The following is a 15,890-nucleotide window of genomic DNA, read 5'->3' as shown; positions in this document are numbered from 1 at the left end:
CGAAATGTCAATCACACACATACGCATCACCCACAGCAGAGCATAGGTCCACCTCCACCATCCCCAGGTTACCCGCTCTATACAAATGGTGCTGTGAATCCTATTCAACATCACCCGCATCATCCCCTTTCACACCCCCCGCTCCCTCCCCACCAGCACCAGAATTCTTTGTCTCATTACCCTTCTCCACCCAATGGTCACATCCACCCGCAGCATATGGGCCAGGCTTCACCAGGAAGCGTTGGCAGCCAGATCATAACACCCCATTGGCAGCAGCAACTTCTGAAGTGTGAGGTACGTTGAACAGCACTCCATTTAATGCAATCTTATAATACGTCATACAAAGATGATCAGGTCCTCTCGGTCTTCACATCACCGTGCCCGCGCTAGCGCAATGGCATCACGCACGGTCATTAAATCCGCTATCCCTATCACAAATCCCAACCTTGTCAAGCCCAGTACGAGCACAAGTGTCGACATCACAGAATCCTCCTCGAAAGACCCACCCGGAACACCAGCTCTATCCTCCACCCCCGCCTTGAGTGCCGGCGAGAGCTCACCAGGCGTCGCAAATTCTGTGGTCAATCACCCTTCGTCCACTGTTGCTCCTATTGCCGAGACCCCACGGCCTACCGCCAAACCCCCACAGAACACCTGGAACTCCCTTGACATGGGTGGCATCAATATTAAAAACATCCCACCGTCTTCCGGCCTCTTCAAGTTCACTTTCCTCATCAACCTTTATCTCAACCACAATGCCCTCACCTCTATACCTGCCGGAATTGCGAAGCTCCGTCACCTTGAACTCCTCGATCTTAGTGGAAATAACCTCTCAACAGTTCCTGCTGAGCTCGGCATGCTCACCCAGCTGAAGGAATTATACTTGTTTGACAACCATCTTGTGACCCTGCCAGCTGAACTAGGCAGTCTGCACCAGTTACAGACAATCGGTGTCGAGGGGAACCCCATAGACACGTCTCTGAAGGCCATTGTGCAGAAAGACGGTACACCCGCCCTCATTTCTTACCTGCGCGACAGTTGCCCTGTCCCATCTCCTCCACCAGAACGTCTTTGGAAGTACCTCATTTTGCCTCAAGAGCGGGAGGCCCTTGCCGCGGATCCTGCTACAGAGACGCTCAGTGCTCTCTGCTACAACATTCTGTGTGAGAAGTACGCGACGGAGCGGTTGTACGGATACACACCGTCATGGGCACTCAGCTGGGATTATAGGAAGGAATTGATATTGACGGAAATAATGAATTACGATACCGACTTTTTGTGCCTGCAGGAAGTGGATATCGCACAGTACGAGGACTACTTTGTGAAGCATTTGCAGGGGCAAGGGTATGAGGGAATTTACTGGCCAAAGAGTAGGTATAAGACGATGAGTGATGCAGATCGTCGGCAGGTTGATGGGTGTGCAACGTTCTACAAGGCAGACAAGTGAGTGCCCTCTTTGTGTTGACCTGAAGTTGACATTATTTATCCATTCTATCAGGTACTGCCTCGTCGAACGTCACCTCATCGAGTTCAGCGCCGTCGCAATGCAGCGTCCCGACTTCAAGAAAACAGATGACATGTTCAACCGTGTGCTAGGCAAAGACCATATTGCCGTTATCTGCCTCTTTGAGGTGAAAGAAACGGGCACTCGCATCATTCTTGCCAATGCTCATATCCACTGGGATCCCGCCTATCGCGACGTCAAGCTCGTCCAAGTCGCGCTTCTCGTCGATGAGATCGAGAAGATCGCTGCAAACTTTGCACGGATGCCCCCGAGGCCGGATACACCCCGCGCGCCCGTCTACAGCGATGGAAGCAAGATCCCGCTGATCATTTGCGGAGACTTCAACAGCGTCCCGTCTTCGGGTGTATATGAGTTCCTTACGAACGGGAGCGTGCCACCCGACCACCCAGACTTTATGAGTCACCTGTATGGGCGGTACACCACGGATGGGCTGCGGCATCGTTTGGGGCTCAGAAGTGCGAATGCGGCAGCGGGTGAACTCCCGTTAACGAATTATACGCCAAGCTACCAAGGCGAGATCGACTATATATGGTATTCGACTGCAAATCTAGCTGTGAATGCGGTACTGGGAGAAGTGGACAGAGGGTACTTGGAAAAAGTGGTAGGGTTCCCGAACGCTCATTTCCCATCAGAGTAAGTCTCCTCTCTGTCTTTTTGGATATAGACTTGTTCCTGACATGCTTTGATAGTCACATATGCATCATCAGCGAGTTCCGCGTGAAGCCTCCACGACCGCCAGCCTTGCTACCAACGGCGTCTTGAACAAGCTAGTAAGCATCCAAATACATCATTTATCGTCTCATTTCTTGTACGCACATGCATTTGGCGGTACATTGGTTCTACATATCGGGTGCACACATCACATATTCATGATATTCTTTTTCATGTCCAAGTTTCTTTGTTTGTCGTCGTCGTACGTCGTTCTTTCAAGTTTCCGTACGATTTTTGTTTTATCCTTCTGTCTTTCTTTTTTCGTTCTATTTGTTTTTCTTTCTGGTGTTCATTATAATGTTGCGCCTCCTTCAAATTACATACGACATACAACAAACTTTGTAGCACGTGCTGTACGGTTCTTTGTGTATGAAACGGCTATTCCCTCTCTGCTCCTTGAAATATTTATGATAGGCTGTACCAAATCAGGGTGTTGAGCAAATCTAAGGATAGTCCCGACCTATACCATATACTTTCCATCCTTGAGTTCATCATCTTGAGAGTTCGTGTCTTGATTATCGACATATGACTATGTATGAAACCCGTTCGTGTATCATATTCCCGATGGCAACGCGAGCAATTTGATACAGTTGTGACATCGGCGGGCAAAAGCTAATGTCCTAGAATCATTCCCCCCAGTTCGGGGCTTATAATTAAGGTGGACAAAGCATGAACTTGTGACAACCAAAAACATGATACCTGATGCACTCGGATCCAGAGGCCTGACATTTGAACTGATTGAACTAAAAGAGAGACGATGGTACTTCGTACTGCGCCTGGAACCTCGTTATGGATCCTGCTCGATTAAATCATCATGGTACGATTCGCATGCCAAAAATTTGATGTATAATCCCCATTTGCGAATGCTGACGCTCGAGGCACGGCGAAATTCGTCTGTAAGTATATGAAAGAATAAGTATAACGTTGTAGATGCACAAACATATTCTACACAGTACAAGCGCTACTGCCTGAAAGGCCTTGCCATGGAGAAGCCATACCCGAATTTCGTTTACGGCCTCTTCCAATGCTATGTGGTGTTATCAGCGTACGACAAACGGGGAATGAACATTTGAACAGACCAGAAGGGAATGAGGGTTCCTCCGGAACGGAAGCTGAAGTAGCTTATCAGCCAAAATGGAACACGTCAAAAGTGCTTGAGTTGGAAACCAGCCAGATAGAAGTTAAGGTATCGAAATGACGATAAGAACGAATACGTACGTACTATGCAGGTCGAGAAGGCCTGAGTCTCGGCCCTCGATCAAATATCCCAGTACTTGCTTTCAGCGCTTTCCGCCGGATAAATGGGGAAACGCCGATATCAAGACTCTGGTGCGCAAGGAAGGAATCAAGGAAACCAGAGGGGGTTGTGGACCCCGTGTCAAGTGGAGAAGGATTACCACTCAATCACCAGTGTGAGAGCTCAGATAACAATCGAGTTCCAATATCAGGGTACGACAAATGACCAATCAAATTGGTACAAACCAGAAGGGAACGATAGTCCCTTGAGAATGGAAGCTGAAGAAGGTTACTTAGAGGTCAGTCGTGGACATAGATTCAGAACGAGATGGCTCACAGGCTGATGTCGGAGACTAGTTATATATTAGCCGCATGTATAATTTTGAGTTAAAAAACGACGGGGCCTAGCGAGGCCTCGACCAACACTGGACATGCCGATCTTCCCTTTTAGTGATCTTGACATCGAAAATGAGGCGTCAGGAGCGTTTTGAGGACAGCAGTGGTGGGAAGAGATACCATACATCAGATACAATTCAACACTGCCCTATACTTCCGCTAGCGAGACTCACGCTTTGGTGCCTACAATAGATCATTTGCAATATGCCTAATTCAAAACCAATGAGGGACACATAAGATTTTCTGTCGGTGGGCTAACGCCTAACGCCCACGAATATTTCTATACGAAATAGCGGTGCCATCGCATTATGCGTGACCCGCCGTTAGATAAATTGTTCTAGGGTGCCTACAATCAATTACAATACATCATTCTGAGATGCTAAAGATGCAAACCACATGTACAAGACTGCTCCGTGTCTCCACAGCAAAATCAGAGCACTGCCTCAAGCCTTGTACAATGTATCCAAGAACATCGTAGCGACCTCGCTGACCATGTCCGGGCCGACGGGGCTGGATTGTCCAAGTCCTGAAAAGAGTAGCAGGGTCAAATTATATATTCATCATGATCGTGACCATTGATGATGGCAGAAAACGGTGGAAATCATGGGACAAAAAAGCAGACGCAAGTTGTGGAGATGATTGTTAAGGCACGAAACTCGACCACAAAGAAAATTAATCAATCTTTGAGACGTACCGTAGAGCGCAACCATTGTCCCCTTCCCAGACGGTGCCAACTTAGCTTGCTGCACAGAGTCCTTGAGATCTGCGATGAAAGTATCAACGACCGGGAGCGTAAGGCGCTTTCAGATAAGCACGTGATTCAGTCCTCATGGGTGCGGAGAAAAAAGCAAGAAAACCTACTGTGCATGCGATATGTACCGCAGCTGGTCCGGTCAGCGCATTGAGATGCCAGCCTTTCTTCGACATCGCATCCCCGACCTCGTGGACGTTCACCTCAGGAGACTTGGACCCGAATGCGACGACAGAAGCGGGCGGGGAGCCAAGCACATATAGTTCAGGGATGGAATTTGTAATGGTGTTGGCAATCGTACGCGCGCATGAAACAATTTCGCGGCAGGACTTGAGATAACCACTAAGAAATGGGCTCAAGATCAGATCGAGGGAAAAAACAAATATGCGCACTCTGATCCCATGTATTGCATCGCTGCCCAGGTTCCCGCGATCAACGCACCAGGTCTAAGTACACAGAAATTCAGGCGCAAAAATAAGGGATCTAGGAATGAACATACCGGGAACCTGACAAACTTGGGCTGGCATAGACTCCACCTACAAAGAACTGAAGTTGGTAAAAACGTTTGCCAGAATGTCACGAACCTGTCCAGTAAGGTGTGATGTAGTATTGATGACGTCGTAATGCAGCATCGCGGTACATGATCACAGAAGACCCCTATAGGATCTGGTAAGCATTTACGAGGCGCACATGGGCGAAGTCTGACCTTGGGTGCAAACCCATACTATTATGCCATTAGAATCTTCATCGATTACATGCAACTGAATTATATGATGACAACTTACCTTATGAGTATCACAACTGATACTAGTAACTCCACGGACTCTGAAGTCGAATGGACTGAGTTTATACTTTGCGCCTCCGTCTTCTCCGTCAGAAAGACCTGCTTTCTCGAGGAACGGTACAATGAAGGATCCAAGGCAACAGTCAACATGCAGACCAATATTATGCTTTGCAGCTAATTCGCCCAAAACAACTATATCGTCTTGATTTCCATCCGGGAAATTTACAGCTGATCCTACAAGCTGCGCAACAGCGTTCAATACTACCGCTATGATAGAGAAGATGCTTACAAGGATTGTGTTCCGGTTACTATTGGAAATTATCTGAGTAACACATCCTTGACGTGGCAAGGAACACTCACATGGCTCTACGAACGCGTTTAATGTTTGCCTTTCGAGTTACTGGGTCTACTGGAATCAGGTGCACTTTTACTTTCATGTACGCTGCGCCTTTGTCAAATGCGGCGTGTGCGGTTGCTGGAACAATCCTGTAATATCGATATTAGGATTAACTCACATCTTATGAGCCGCAATACCCACATCTCAGGCTCAGTAATACCCTTAACTTCTCGTGCCCAGTCTCTGTAAGTTTTGATAGCCATGACAATAGACTCGGTACCGCCTGAGGTCATGGTACCAGCTCCATCCGGGTTGTTGTACATCCGTAGGCACATTGAGACGATCTCAGCTTCCATCTTGCGGATAGCAGGAAAGACGTCCGGATGTAAAGGGTTAGAAACTGTATAACGCTCGAAAGCAGCGACAATAATTCTTGACAGATCATCGCCCCCATCTATTTAGAAGGTGAGATAGGGAATGACTGTGGTAATTGACGCACGGTAGACTGCTCCTGATAATTTCCCATGTTTCCAATCAGCACGTGTGCCCAATTCGCCATCCATTTTCTCCATCTCTGCTATTATCCACTCCATGGATTTCCCTTCGTCTGGGAGAACGAGATGCCGCGAAACATCGACTCCTTGGGGTACGAGCTTTCCCTCAATATCCAGTCTTGCCTTGTTCAATTGCTGCTGAACGTCCTTCTGCACTGAGGGTACTTTCAATGCTAGCAGTAATACTTGCTGTCTTTCGGTCAGCTTTCATAGCAGTGAAACTAAATGAAAGTCACGCACTTTGTAGGTCCATGTCCAGGAGTCTCTAAGAGAATCAGTTATGCCTCGAGCTTGGACATGCCTACAGAACTTCAGGGATTGAGTTATGACGAAATAAAAGAAAAGTGCTGTCTTTGCTGTCTCGTATGGTGTCCTGGTTCGTAGGAAATCCCTAACAATCACCGGGTCTTGCAGAAATAGCTTGACGGAAGACATTTTTGTGTTGAAATCGACGTTTCCGTGGTAATAGTAGTGTGTAGGTAGGAGAGCTGTAGAAGAGTGTGAGTTTCGCCAAGCCGCCAATTACCTCACAGTTATATTAATACGACCCTCAGCCGGCAAAACTATATTAATTTGGCAAGTGCTTCCGAACCACCACAATGAACAACATGCGGATGGTATGACATTTGCATCACGAAGCAAGGATCACTGAATAAATCCATTCAAGCTTGCGGAAGAGGAGGAGAACGACGATGGGACTGAGGTTACATGGGGTGCGTTCTGAGTTTTTGACACTCAGGGTGCCAGTCGATTGAGTGTTTTTAGAGGATCAGCAGCGTATCAACACGTTCTCCAAATTGAACACCCGTCTCAGGAGCATAGAGGAACGACTGGAGGAACTGAAGGTGTGTTAAGAAGCTAAACGTTTGTTCTAGTCTCATCATAGTTTCCAGCAAGAGAAAGAAGCATTAGATGACCTCTCTACAGAGCTCGAGCTTACTGACGAGGATGAAAGTGTGCTGTGCGTTTGAACATCGTGCTCGCACAAGAAGAAGGACTAACTTTGTTGGTCTATCAACCAGATACAAGATCGGCGAATCTTTTCTTCACCTACCCCAACCCCGCGCGATAAAACGACTTGAAAAGGATCAGGCAGCTTTATCAGCTCAAATCTTGGACCTATCAGCAGGCGCGGAACAATGCGAAAAAGAGATGAAGGAGCTGAAAGTTACACTGTATGCCAGGTTTGGCCGCGCAATCAACCTCGATGAATGATCGATATCAGCATAAAGTATCACTCAGACATCGGGATGATATCACCCTCATCGTAGCCTTCTGATTCGCGTCATGCAGGTCAGCTACATCTGTATCTCATGGGATATAACTGCAGCACCGTCGATCTGTCATAGGCATGCGTCTTCACAACAGTACACCCATCGTCACATGTACGAACTGAGTCCGAAGCGAGGATGTGATATCCCGCATACACGATTTGCTTGCAGTACCTTGGAACTGTACGAGTGCGATTAGGAATCTGAATACTGATAACATCATCAATAGCCCAACTGTCGACAAATGGGGCGACATCCATGCAAAATAAGACGGTCCGTGCTAAGGAATCTAGGTCTACCAGACGGCATTCATATCTCCGTCGTCCTTAAGCCTGAGCCAGCCTGTCGAATTCTCCCATCGAGTTCAGTCGGTAGTTGGCTTCGCAGAACTCTGTAGAGAAGCGCATCATTCAGCTGAGCTACCGGTCTAATGCTCCAGCCCTGAGGAATCGGCGTTGTCCATATGCCTTGGGCCACCATACGAGTCTGCTATAGCAACTTCCGTTATCGTTTTGCTGACAAAGCTAGGATGCCTGATAGGGGTCTCGAGATAAACCGACGGGGCCGGCTAAATCAAAATGACAAGAATGCCAGCGCTAGCCAAGCATAACGGTATTAGAATACCCGTTCGATAGTTTCAAGATCGGTAACAGCCAAAGAATACGAGGTAAGGGGTATCGCAATCTTCCCTGATTGGCTGCGCATGGTGATGCCCTGACAGGATCAATGAACGGGCGGTTTGTCTGTAGAGTTTGAAGCTTAAAGGACGATGTGCTGTTGAAACGATTGGAAGGATATCAAAGCAGGCAATTTATTCCAAGCCGTGAGGTCGGGATACAGGCACAAGAAACTGCATCGCAAACTTCGTAGCCAACCATAACGTCCAGAAACGTCACTCGCGTGGACGCCCGATAACACACCGCTTCTCGCTGATCTTGTCAGGGTCAAACATCCAGGAATTGGATATGTCGACCTGGCAGTAGGTCCGCCCGGATGATCATTGGCTCTAAGGTACTCGCTATATCCGTACCATCTCCGGGAATCCTGTTGGCGCCTTCGTACGCATGGCCGGTGACAAAAGTGTTCACCTCTCGCGGATCTCGGATCTTTGATCGACGAACCATCGCTAAATTTGAATGTAGCGAATGGTTGTGCTTGTCCTGCGCTATTTTCTTCGTGGATGGCAAGCACATCATCGGTGGTAGCACGACAAAAATATCACCAGTTTGCCGGAGAATTGGATTAGATTGCCGGGGAACTATGAGATGAGTTGTTGATTTCCCCCTTGAAGCCCACATTTGTGGCACGACGATAAGTCATCCTCAACTTCGCCAGACATCCGCTGCCATCGGAACCACCCAATGATATTAATGGTATTAAGCACGATGATATCGCAGAAGACAAGGAAGCGGGATTGGAAACAAAAGAAGGCCGATGTATCTCAGATCAGCTGGAACAGTGAAGCTACTGCACAAGGCGGATGAATAGGTCAGCGGATCCCGAATGTGTGGTCGTTGTTGCCTGTCCAATCCCCAATACAAGCCACGTCATATTCTAGATGCAGGCATTTCCACACATTGCAGGACTAGGATGAAGATGAAAAAAGGAAACAGGAAGCCCTCGTCGTTGGTAAGCATTGTAGATGGTATTGCAAGGATGTGGTCATCGCATCGGGCTGTCTGGTGCAATTGATTAGTATTCCGTAGTCTAACAGACAAAATGCCGGGACTGTCATTCCTGTTTGAATGGTACTGCCACGCTAGGCGGGGATTTTGAACTTGAAGATCACTTTCTTGTAGGATGTACATCACGATACGAACATCTGTATATTTCCTAGATTCGACTAGTGTAGTGTAAACGTGCTGAATCGCATCTCCTAACAGGCTTTTAGGTTTGCATTTTTCCCTTATGAGTGAACGTCCAGGCCTTAGGGTGAAATTCTAGATGTAGGTCTCTACTACAATGAGTAAAACGGCCGTATAATGTTCGCCTGCTTGCATTGTAGCCGTATTCTTTGCAACAAGTTTGCATGGATTTGCCAATAGTCTTTATGTGCACCTCTTCCAGGTAGCCGCACTTCCACTAGCATGGATAGCTGGAGAGGTGCACATGAAAGACCCGATAGCAACCGACCTTTAGGACCACAACGTCCAACTGCCATTCGGCGGCCACAAACAAAGTGTTTTCCGGTTTCCCCCGATGACGCACCTGTAAATTATAAATCATATCCGATTGATCTCCGAAGGATACGGGTCCGAAGTATTCCGAACGCAGGTGCAGGCGCAAACATAGAGCTTTGTTTAAACTTTAAAGTCAGGGAAGTTGGAGCCGTGCGTCATGTGAATGGCGCAGCATCGAATCCCATAGCCAACAATAGATTCTGTCAAGTTTACGATTCGTCAGTCTCCATGTTCGAAATGAGCATGGCGGTTGAGCCTCGGACATTTCATTTTTGTGTATTTCCACGAGACTTCGCTCAAGGGGCTTCTTAGAGCACATCCACGTTAGGAGGGTCTTCAGAAACCCTTTGAGCGCTGAGTGCTCAACACCCGTCTAAACCAATCCAGGGGAAGCCGAAGCACGGCTGCTGCGGAATGAGTCATTGCTAGTCTGCAGGCCTTGTGAAACACCACCGAATCCCATGGCATGTCAAAACTTTAAAGGTCTATCAACGCATATCAAGTGCATATCGAGCGTGAGATTGGCGCACATCAAGCGTGCGATCTTACCTTGTTCGTGGTCGGGCATGTCGTTACTCCTGCCAAATAGCGATATTGCTTGCAACAATGGCGGCATGGCGAGGACCATGGCGATTGATAAGAGAGAACCAGACTGTAGATGGCCTAAAAACACCGCGACAGTCGAGATAACAAACGTGATCCAGTGAGTAGACGACCGGTGGCAGAATTGGAGTCGAAGAATGTAAGAAAGGGAGAAAGAGGGATGTATAATCTTATTATAGGATGATAGCGTGTGAATAGGGTGAGTGCGGGACTTAATATGGATCGCCATTGGAGGAAGTATCGCGGTGTGCTGGCACACAAAGGAGGCCCATGTTCTAGATTCCGCCTCAATGAGCACAGGGCTACTTGTGTTACCGGACTAAAAGCGAGATTAAATTTAAATACTTAGGACGTGGCTGCATTGCAGTGGTGAGCAGCTCGAAAGGTCCTGGGCTTGGGAGAGTTCGAGGGTAAGACTTTGTAATGGAAGTCAAGTGAGTGGTTAGCGAGATCTAGTTGATATACCGAGATCTTGGAAATGGAGGGCGCGCCAGAGATTAACGACAGGAAGATAACACCTGCTGATAAGTAACGCAGCGTACACAGTCATTTATGCAAATGGTGTTTGTATCCGCATTCAACCGACGGCTACTACCAATGGATGTGCCTTTCATTTTGTGCAGGCTGGTCGACACGACGGTCTAGAACCGCAAAGCTATGCGATAAGTGTTGCGCTGATGTAGAACTCCGTAAATGGGAGGAACAATAAGCGCTGAGCGCTGCAGGACGGAAGGCCGATATCGATGGCAATTCTATTTGAGCAGGTTTCTGTGGAAAGTGTCTGCAAACAAAGCTGTGACTCGGGTATTGCCGTGCCGCAAGGATCGTCGATCCCATATACCCGGATCAAGAATTAGCAATCTGAGCCGGCTTCGCTCTCAGCCGCGGGCAACGTTCGGACGAACGAAAGGTGAGGTTTATTATAAGAATGATTCAAGTCTCGCCCGGTCGATGTTTCCTTTGTCGCTCACAATCACTACTAGGAACTTTGGATCTCTCACAAATTCCAGGACTAGGACCAACTGTAGCTAGTTGGTGAGTTTGGCTTGCCCTGAGTGCGCGTCTGTAATTCCAACTCATCCTAACCAGGGTCTCTCCGCCAAGATGGCATTCAGTATAACACGCCCAGCTTCTCCTCAACTTCCTACTTCTACTCCCATAGATGACCATCTCAGTACAGCTCTTCACGCCGCTCTTAGTCGCGTACACGACGACATGGTCCACCAAGACAGATCACATCATCACCCACCACCTGACAAGTCTCGCATAGACATAATCCTGGATTCTGATGTCCTTGCATTGAAAGGCACAACAGTAGACATCGAGCCTGCCTTACTTTCTGGACATGTCGTCCTCACTCTCTCCCAAGCGACATCCATCAAAGAAATAAATCTCCAGTTTCGTGGCAAAACCCGCGTACCGCCCTCTCTTCACGAACCGTATGCGCTTTATTTCATTTAAACCTTCTTCTCTGATTGGAAAATTCACCCAGAATTTCCCTGAACTCATCTGGCCAGACATACAGTATCTGCACATATGATTGGTCCTTCCTCGAAGGCGAGAAACGCCACTCTCATACCCTCAAAGCAGGCAAACACCTTTTCCCATTCTCGCTCGCCCTCGGCGGTTCCCTCCCCTCCTCAATACACCTCCCCTCCACGGCTTCCCAATCATTCATCTCCTATAAACTCCGCGCAACCGCCGTCCGTCCTGGCTTCGCGCACAACCTCCATGCATCCCACCCTGTTTCCCTAATACGAAGTCTCGCAACAGACTCGCTCGAGTATCAGCAGACACTTGAAATCGAGAACACATGGCCTGATAAACTCATGTACACTCTTGTCCTCCCCCATCGCGCTTGGGCTGCCGGTGATACCGTTACTGCCCTCTGCAAGTTTCTCCCTCTCGCCAAAGGTGTCCGCGTCCTCAGCGTCGTCACCAACCTCAACGAGACCGTGAAGATTCCTTCAAGGGGGAGCGAATTCACCAGAGCTGTTGTGGCTACAAAACACGAGGTTACCAACGGTAAACTTAAGCTTGTCAGCGAAAGTTGGTATGGCATCAGACAGCCCATCGGCACCGGTTCCAAATCGCATTCCCTTGGCCCTACCAATGTCAGTGTGCCCACGTCTCCTGCTCAGGAGGATAGATCACCAAGTTTTCATCTACCCGATCTATCCCTCCATCAAGTCCCCAGCATACCATCTTCGTCCTCTTCGCATTCCCACTCTCAGCCAATCTCAGGCTCCTCCTTCGCTCCTTCACATGATTCCGATTCCTCCCACGACGAACCCCCAGACGTCGCTTCAGGCGAATTCACCTCAACAGACCTCATTTCCCCGCTCTCCCTCACCCTCCCACCAACTCTTCCTCCGTCCCATTCTTTTGACCCAATCCACATCTCACACCGAATCCGCTGGTCTATCCTTATGTCAAACCTCGACGGGCATACTTCTGAACTCCGCTGCAGCCTCCCCATAACCATACTCGATGGGTGTCTCCTCACAGAAGCTCGCGCTGCTGGGCGTTGGGTCCGCCGTGTCGTTTTAGGCGATCACGTACAAGGTGAAGGCGAGAGCGCTGGCGCAGGCATCTTCGGAGAAGAAGACAACGAGGAGGAAGGTGAGATGCTCCCCAGTTACACCGCTCACGTTAGGGACCGCGTCGCCAACGCCTTCCTACCTGCCGGATCCACCATGCGCGTCGTGAACCCCTATGTGTCCACAGCACCACACATTCCCCCCACACCAGGAAGTGCCACCAACGCATCCTTCCTGCCGCGTTCAGGAACGAGCTCACCACCACATCCACACTCACACTCACACTCACACTCACACTCACACTCACATCCACATGCGCATGCACATGCACACACACTCCCGCAGAGCGTACTCGATTGGGTCAGTTGTGAACTTTTAGGTCATCCACGATCGCCGAATTCTGATCCTACGAGCCAAGTCCCAAGTCGGCTTGTTTCTCGTGCGCCTAGTCCCGAGCGGCGTATGCGGGGGGCAATAGGCCCGCCTATAGCCATCTCCGCCCCAGATTCACACAGATATCCAGTGGTATCAGACTCTGAAACGTATACCCACTCACCGCCTGCATCCCGCACGCGAGGCACGTTACTCACGGTCGCGATGAAGCCACTTCCTTCTGGGTGGTTGAGCGGGGGCTCGAGGACTGGGAGCCATTCCAATCTTGCGGGGATGACAAATGGACACGGATTGGGGATGTCGAACGTCAGTGGGTCGTATGGGGTGTCTGGGCATGGAGGTGTGAGTATAGGTGGGGGAGCCCATCTCCATTCACGATCATTTGGGAATCTGGTATCGCCACTTCAACCCCTCGAATACCCACAAGGATTGGCCTCGAATACGGGAGGACATTCACGTCCGCGCACTGCGTTTAGTGTTGGTGGAAGTGGAGCACAGACGCCTTATTTTAGTGGTATGCATTCTGCGCCACATAGCCCTCATACACCTCCTGCTGAGATCCCGGAGAGCGCGATTTGGGAGAGAGGGTTTACGGAGATGAATTCGAGCGGTGGTGGTGGGACACGTGGAGAGGAGTTAGATGGTGTGGATGGGGTCGAAGTGAGTGTGGGAGGGGTTCAAGAAGGGAATGCAAGTGGTGTTCTAGATGGTGAAAACGTACACGCGAATGCAGCACCCGACTATCGCGTGTCGTTCCAGGGATGTGTCCCCCCACTATCGAGTTTAGCGGGTTTGCCCAGTTATGAGGAGGCTGCTGGATCTGGAGTGCGGCAGGAGACGCGACGGCCTGGGTTGCGTTTGAGTTTTGATGGGAGACGGGGAAGGGCGCTGGAGGGGAGACGTTCTCCGTATGATGGTGAACATTCTCCTCGCGATGAGCAACATCCTATCCTCCAAGACGGGTCACACCATATCTTGCACGACGAGTCACTTCCAATTATGCATGACGGGCGACATTCTAGCACGCACGACAATTTCCATCCAATTCAACACGATAGGCCTCCTTCTAGTCCCCACGATGCGCGGGACGGAATACGGTTGAGGGTGCCGATTCCTCGCTGGAGGAGGGAGAGCGGTGAGGGGTCGTAACGTTTGTGAGTGCTCTTCGCACTCGCGTTGCATTGAGCATGTCATCCTGCCATCTCCTTGGGCTCGACTGGGCATTGTCCTGGCTTGGCTTAAACTCATACTTCCTCTCATTCGACCACAAGCATCGTTAAAGAATAACGGTCGACCTCCCCAACCACCTCGTCGTCTCACATACTTGATAACAAAATTATTCATCTCAACTCGCATCTTGGATCACTGATAGACAATAGACTGGATTATGTGTAAACTTATATTGTATGTAATAGGGTCTTGCGACTTAGTTTCGAGATCATAGTGTAATGGGCAACGGGCATATGAGGAATGATTAAACGTGCTGCTAGGACATCAGATTCAGACGGATGCGCTGTGCGTACGGTGGATGCCAAGTTAATGGTCGGCAGGGCCAAGTACGAGACGTACAATGAAAGTTACCAATTCCAAGCACATGCTGGAAGGACCAGAGGTGGGCTACAAGTGTCAGAGGAAAGGTTTTTTGAATGTTTTATCCTAGTAAATATCATGCATTACCGTTCTCAAATTCCATCCTGAATAAACATATTGCTGTGTCTTGCGCATAGTCCTCGACGCTGTGTGGGTTTGTTTCTGAATCGTAAGTCGTATGTCAATTAACCCACCATGTTCTGGTCCAGACTGTGGCAAGTGAGTTGAGAGACGGTGTGCGCCGAGCGGGCGAAGGCGCTTTGTGATGGAGCACGGAATTCGGTGCATCCGTGCGCGATCGTAAGAGAAGCAGTGTGGAGACTCGGAGGGTGAAGGAAGAACCCATCCACTCTCTTGTGAGCCGAATACTAGACCACCAGTAAGATGTAGGATATCGAGAGAACGCACGCTAGATACCTGGAGGCTGGAGTAGTCGCCCATGTAAAACCACTCTAAATCCTTGTTGCTGCTATGCAGAGATCAAGAATAACTTCCAAACGACACTGTCTATGTCCGCGAGGACATATTTTCGTGAAGTAGAACTGCTTCCATAACTACACTATGGCGTAGCTCTGGTTGGTTCAAACTAGCGATCTGGTAAGATTTAGAGCATAATGTTGATGGATATCCATTACACACCTGATCGGATTCGTTGGATTTGGGGTCGTCTACACAGTACTGGTAAGAGCCGCGTGGATAAGACAGTGCCATCATCACTTGCTGGGTAAGCAGGACTGCCTCACGCTGTCGAACGTAGAGGATCAGATGGACGATCTAGACCACAGCATTGAGTTGTTCGGCAGGACTGGCACATCGACTCCGTCGGTGCGGCATAGATTTTGACGGAGATCAAATTGTTCCCGTCGATGGTGCCCATCGTACCGAGGCTGAGTATTCACAGATGTTGGGAACGAGCATGGTCGCAGATGAGTGATACAGCCTGAATGGTGTTTGGCGCGGCATGGTTGGGGCTTAATATGATACAGCCGAGGTTGCGTAAGGCTTACGGTAGTAACACG

General features: G+C 49.1%; 6 protein-coding genes across 6 annotated transcripts; 3 read left to right on the top strand and 3 right to left on the bottom strand.

The window, feature by feature from the left end:
* Positions 1 to 216: 216 nt before the first annotated feature.
* HD556DRAFT_1242844 (Endonuclease/exonuclease/phosphatase) lies at positions 217 to 2,287 on the top strand (the record flags this gene model as incomplete). Its single annotated transcript, XM_041298319.1, has 4 exons — positions 217 to 294; positions 347 to 1,443; positions 1,499 to 2,158; positions 2,215 to 2,287. 4 exons carry the CDS (start codon positions 217 to 219, stop codon positions 2,285 to 2,287), a joined length of 1,908 nt encoding a protein of 635 aa, XP_041157052.1.
* Positions 2,288 to 4,311: 2,024 nt separating this feature from the next.
* On the bottom strand, positions 4,312 to 6,729 carry HD556DRAFT_1242932 (PLP-dependent transferase; the record flags this gene model as incomplete). The annotated part of the gene is made up of 13 exons (XM_041298327.1): positions 4,312 to 4,394; positions 4,563 to 4,668; positions 4,730 to 4,961; positions 5,012 to 5,065; positions 5,119 to 5,155; positions 5,204 to 5,276; positions 5,326 to 5,343; positions 5,405 to 5,644; positions 5,693 to 5,711; positions 5,764 to 5,889; positions 5,942 to 6,194; positions 6,240 to 6,483; positions 6,535 to 6,729. The coding sequence occupies 13 exons, from the start codon at positions 6,727 to 6,729 to the stop codon at positions 4,312 to 4,314; spliced, it is 1,680 nt and encodes a 559-aa protein (XP_041157051.1).
* Positions 6,730 to 6,893: 164 nt separating this feature from the next.
* HD556DRAFT_1433483 (Prefoldin subunit 4) lies at positions 6,894 to 7,509 on the top strand (the record flags this gene model as incomplete). Its single annotated transcript, XM_041305226.1, has 5 exons — positions 6,894 to 6,911; positions 6,962 to 7,007; positions 7,060 to 7,139; positions 7,188 to 7,255; positions 7,317 to 7,509. 5 exons carry the CDS (start codon positions 6,894 to 6,896, stop codon positions 7,507 to 7,509), a joined length of 405 nt encoding a protein of 134 aa, XP_041157050.1.
* Positions 7,510 to 10,113: 2,604 nt separating this feature from the next.
* On the bottom strand, positions 10,114 to 10,758 carry HD556DRAFT_746205 (uncharacterized protein). The gene is made up of 2 exons (XM_041311491.1): positions 10,295 to 10,758; positions 10,114 to 10,220 (listed from the first exon to the last, which is right to left on the bottom strand). Exons 1-2 carry the CDS (start codon positions 10,575 to 10,577, stop codon positions 10,171 to 10,173), a joined length of 333 nt encoding a protein of 110 aa, XP_041157049.1. The 5' UTR covers positions 10,578 to 10,758; the 3' UTR covers positions 10,114 to 10,170.
* A 694-nt stretch (positions 10,759 to 11,452) lies between these two features.
* Positions 11,453 to 14,430, top strand: HD556DRAFT_1242831 (uncharacterized protein; the record flags this gene model as incomplete). The annotated part of the gene is made up of 3 exons (XM_041298316.1): positions 11,453 to 11,787; positions 11,841 to 13,633; positions 13,967 to 14,430. 3 exons carry the CDS (start codon positions 11,453 to 11,455, stop codon positions 14,428 to 14,430), a joined length of 2,592 nt encoding a protein of 863 aa, XP_041157048.1.
* Positions 14,431 to 14,598: 168 nt separating this feature from the next.
* Positions 14,599 to 15,396, bottom strand: HD556DRAFT_746045 (uncharacterized protein). Its single transcript, XM_041311490.1, has 4 exons — positions 15,289 to 15,396; positions 15,066 to 15,239; positions 14,959 to 15,017; positions 14,599 to 14,898 (listed from the first exon to the last, which is right to left on the bottom strand). Exons 2-4 carry the CDS (start codon positions 15,215 to 15,217, stop codon positions 14,768 to 14,770), a joined length of 342 nt encoding a protein of 113 aa, XP_041157047.1. The 5' UTR covers positions 15,218 to 15,239; positions 15,289 to 15,396; the 3' UTR covers positions 14,599 to 14,767.
* Between the last annotated feature and the right edge of the window lie 494 nt (positions 15,397 to 15,890).

Source organism: Suillus plorans, assembly GCF_016647745.1.
Source record: "Suillus plorans strain S12 chromosome Unknown HD556scaffold_53, whole genome shotgun sequence".
Taxonomy (NCBI): Eukaryota; Fungi; Basidiomycota; class Agaricomycetes; order Boletales; family Suillaceae; genus Suillus; species Suillus plorans.
This window is presented reverse-complemented; position numbering and strand designations above follow the sequence as displayed.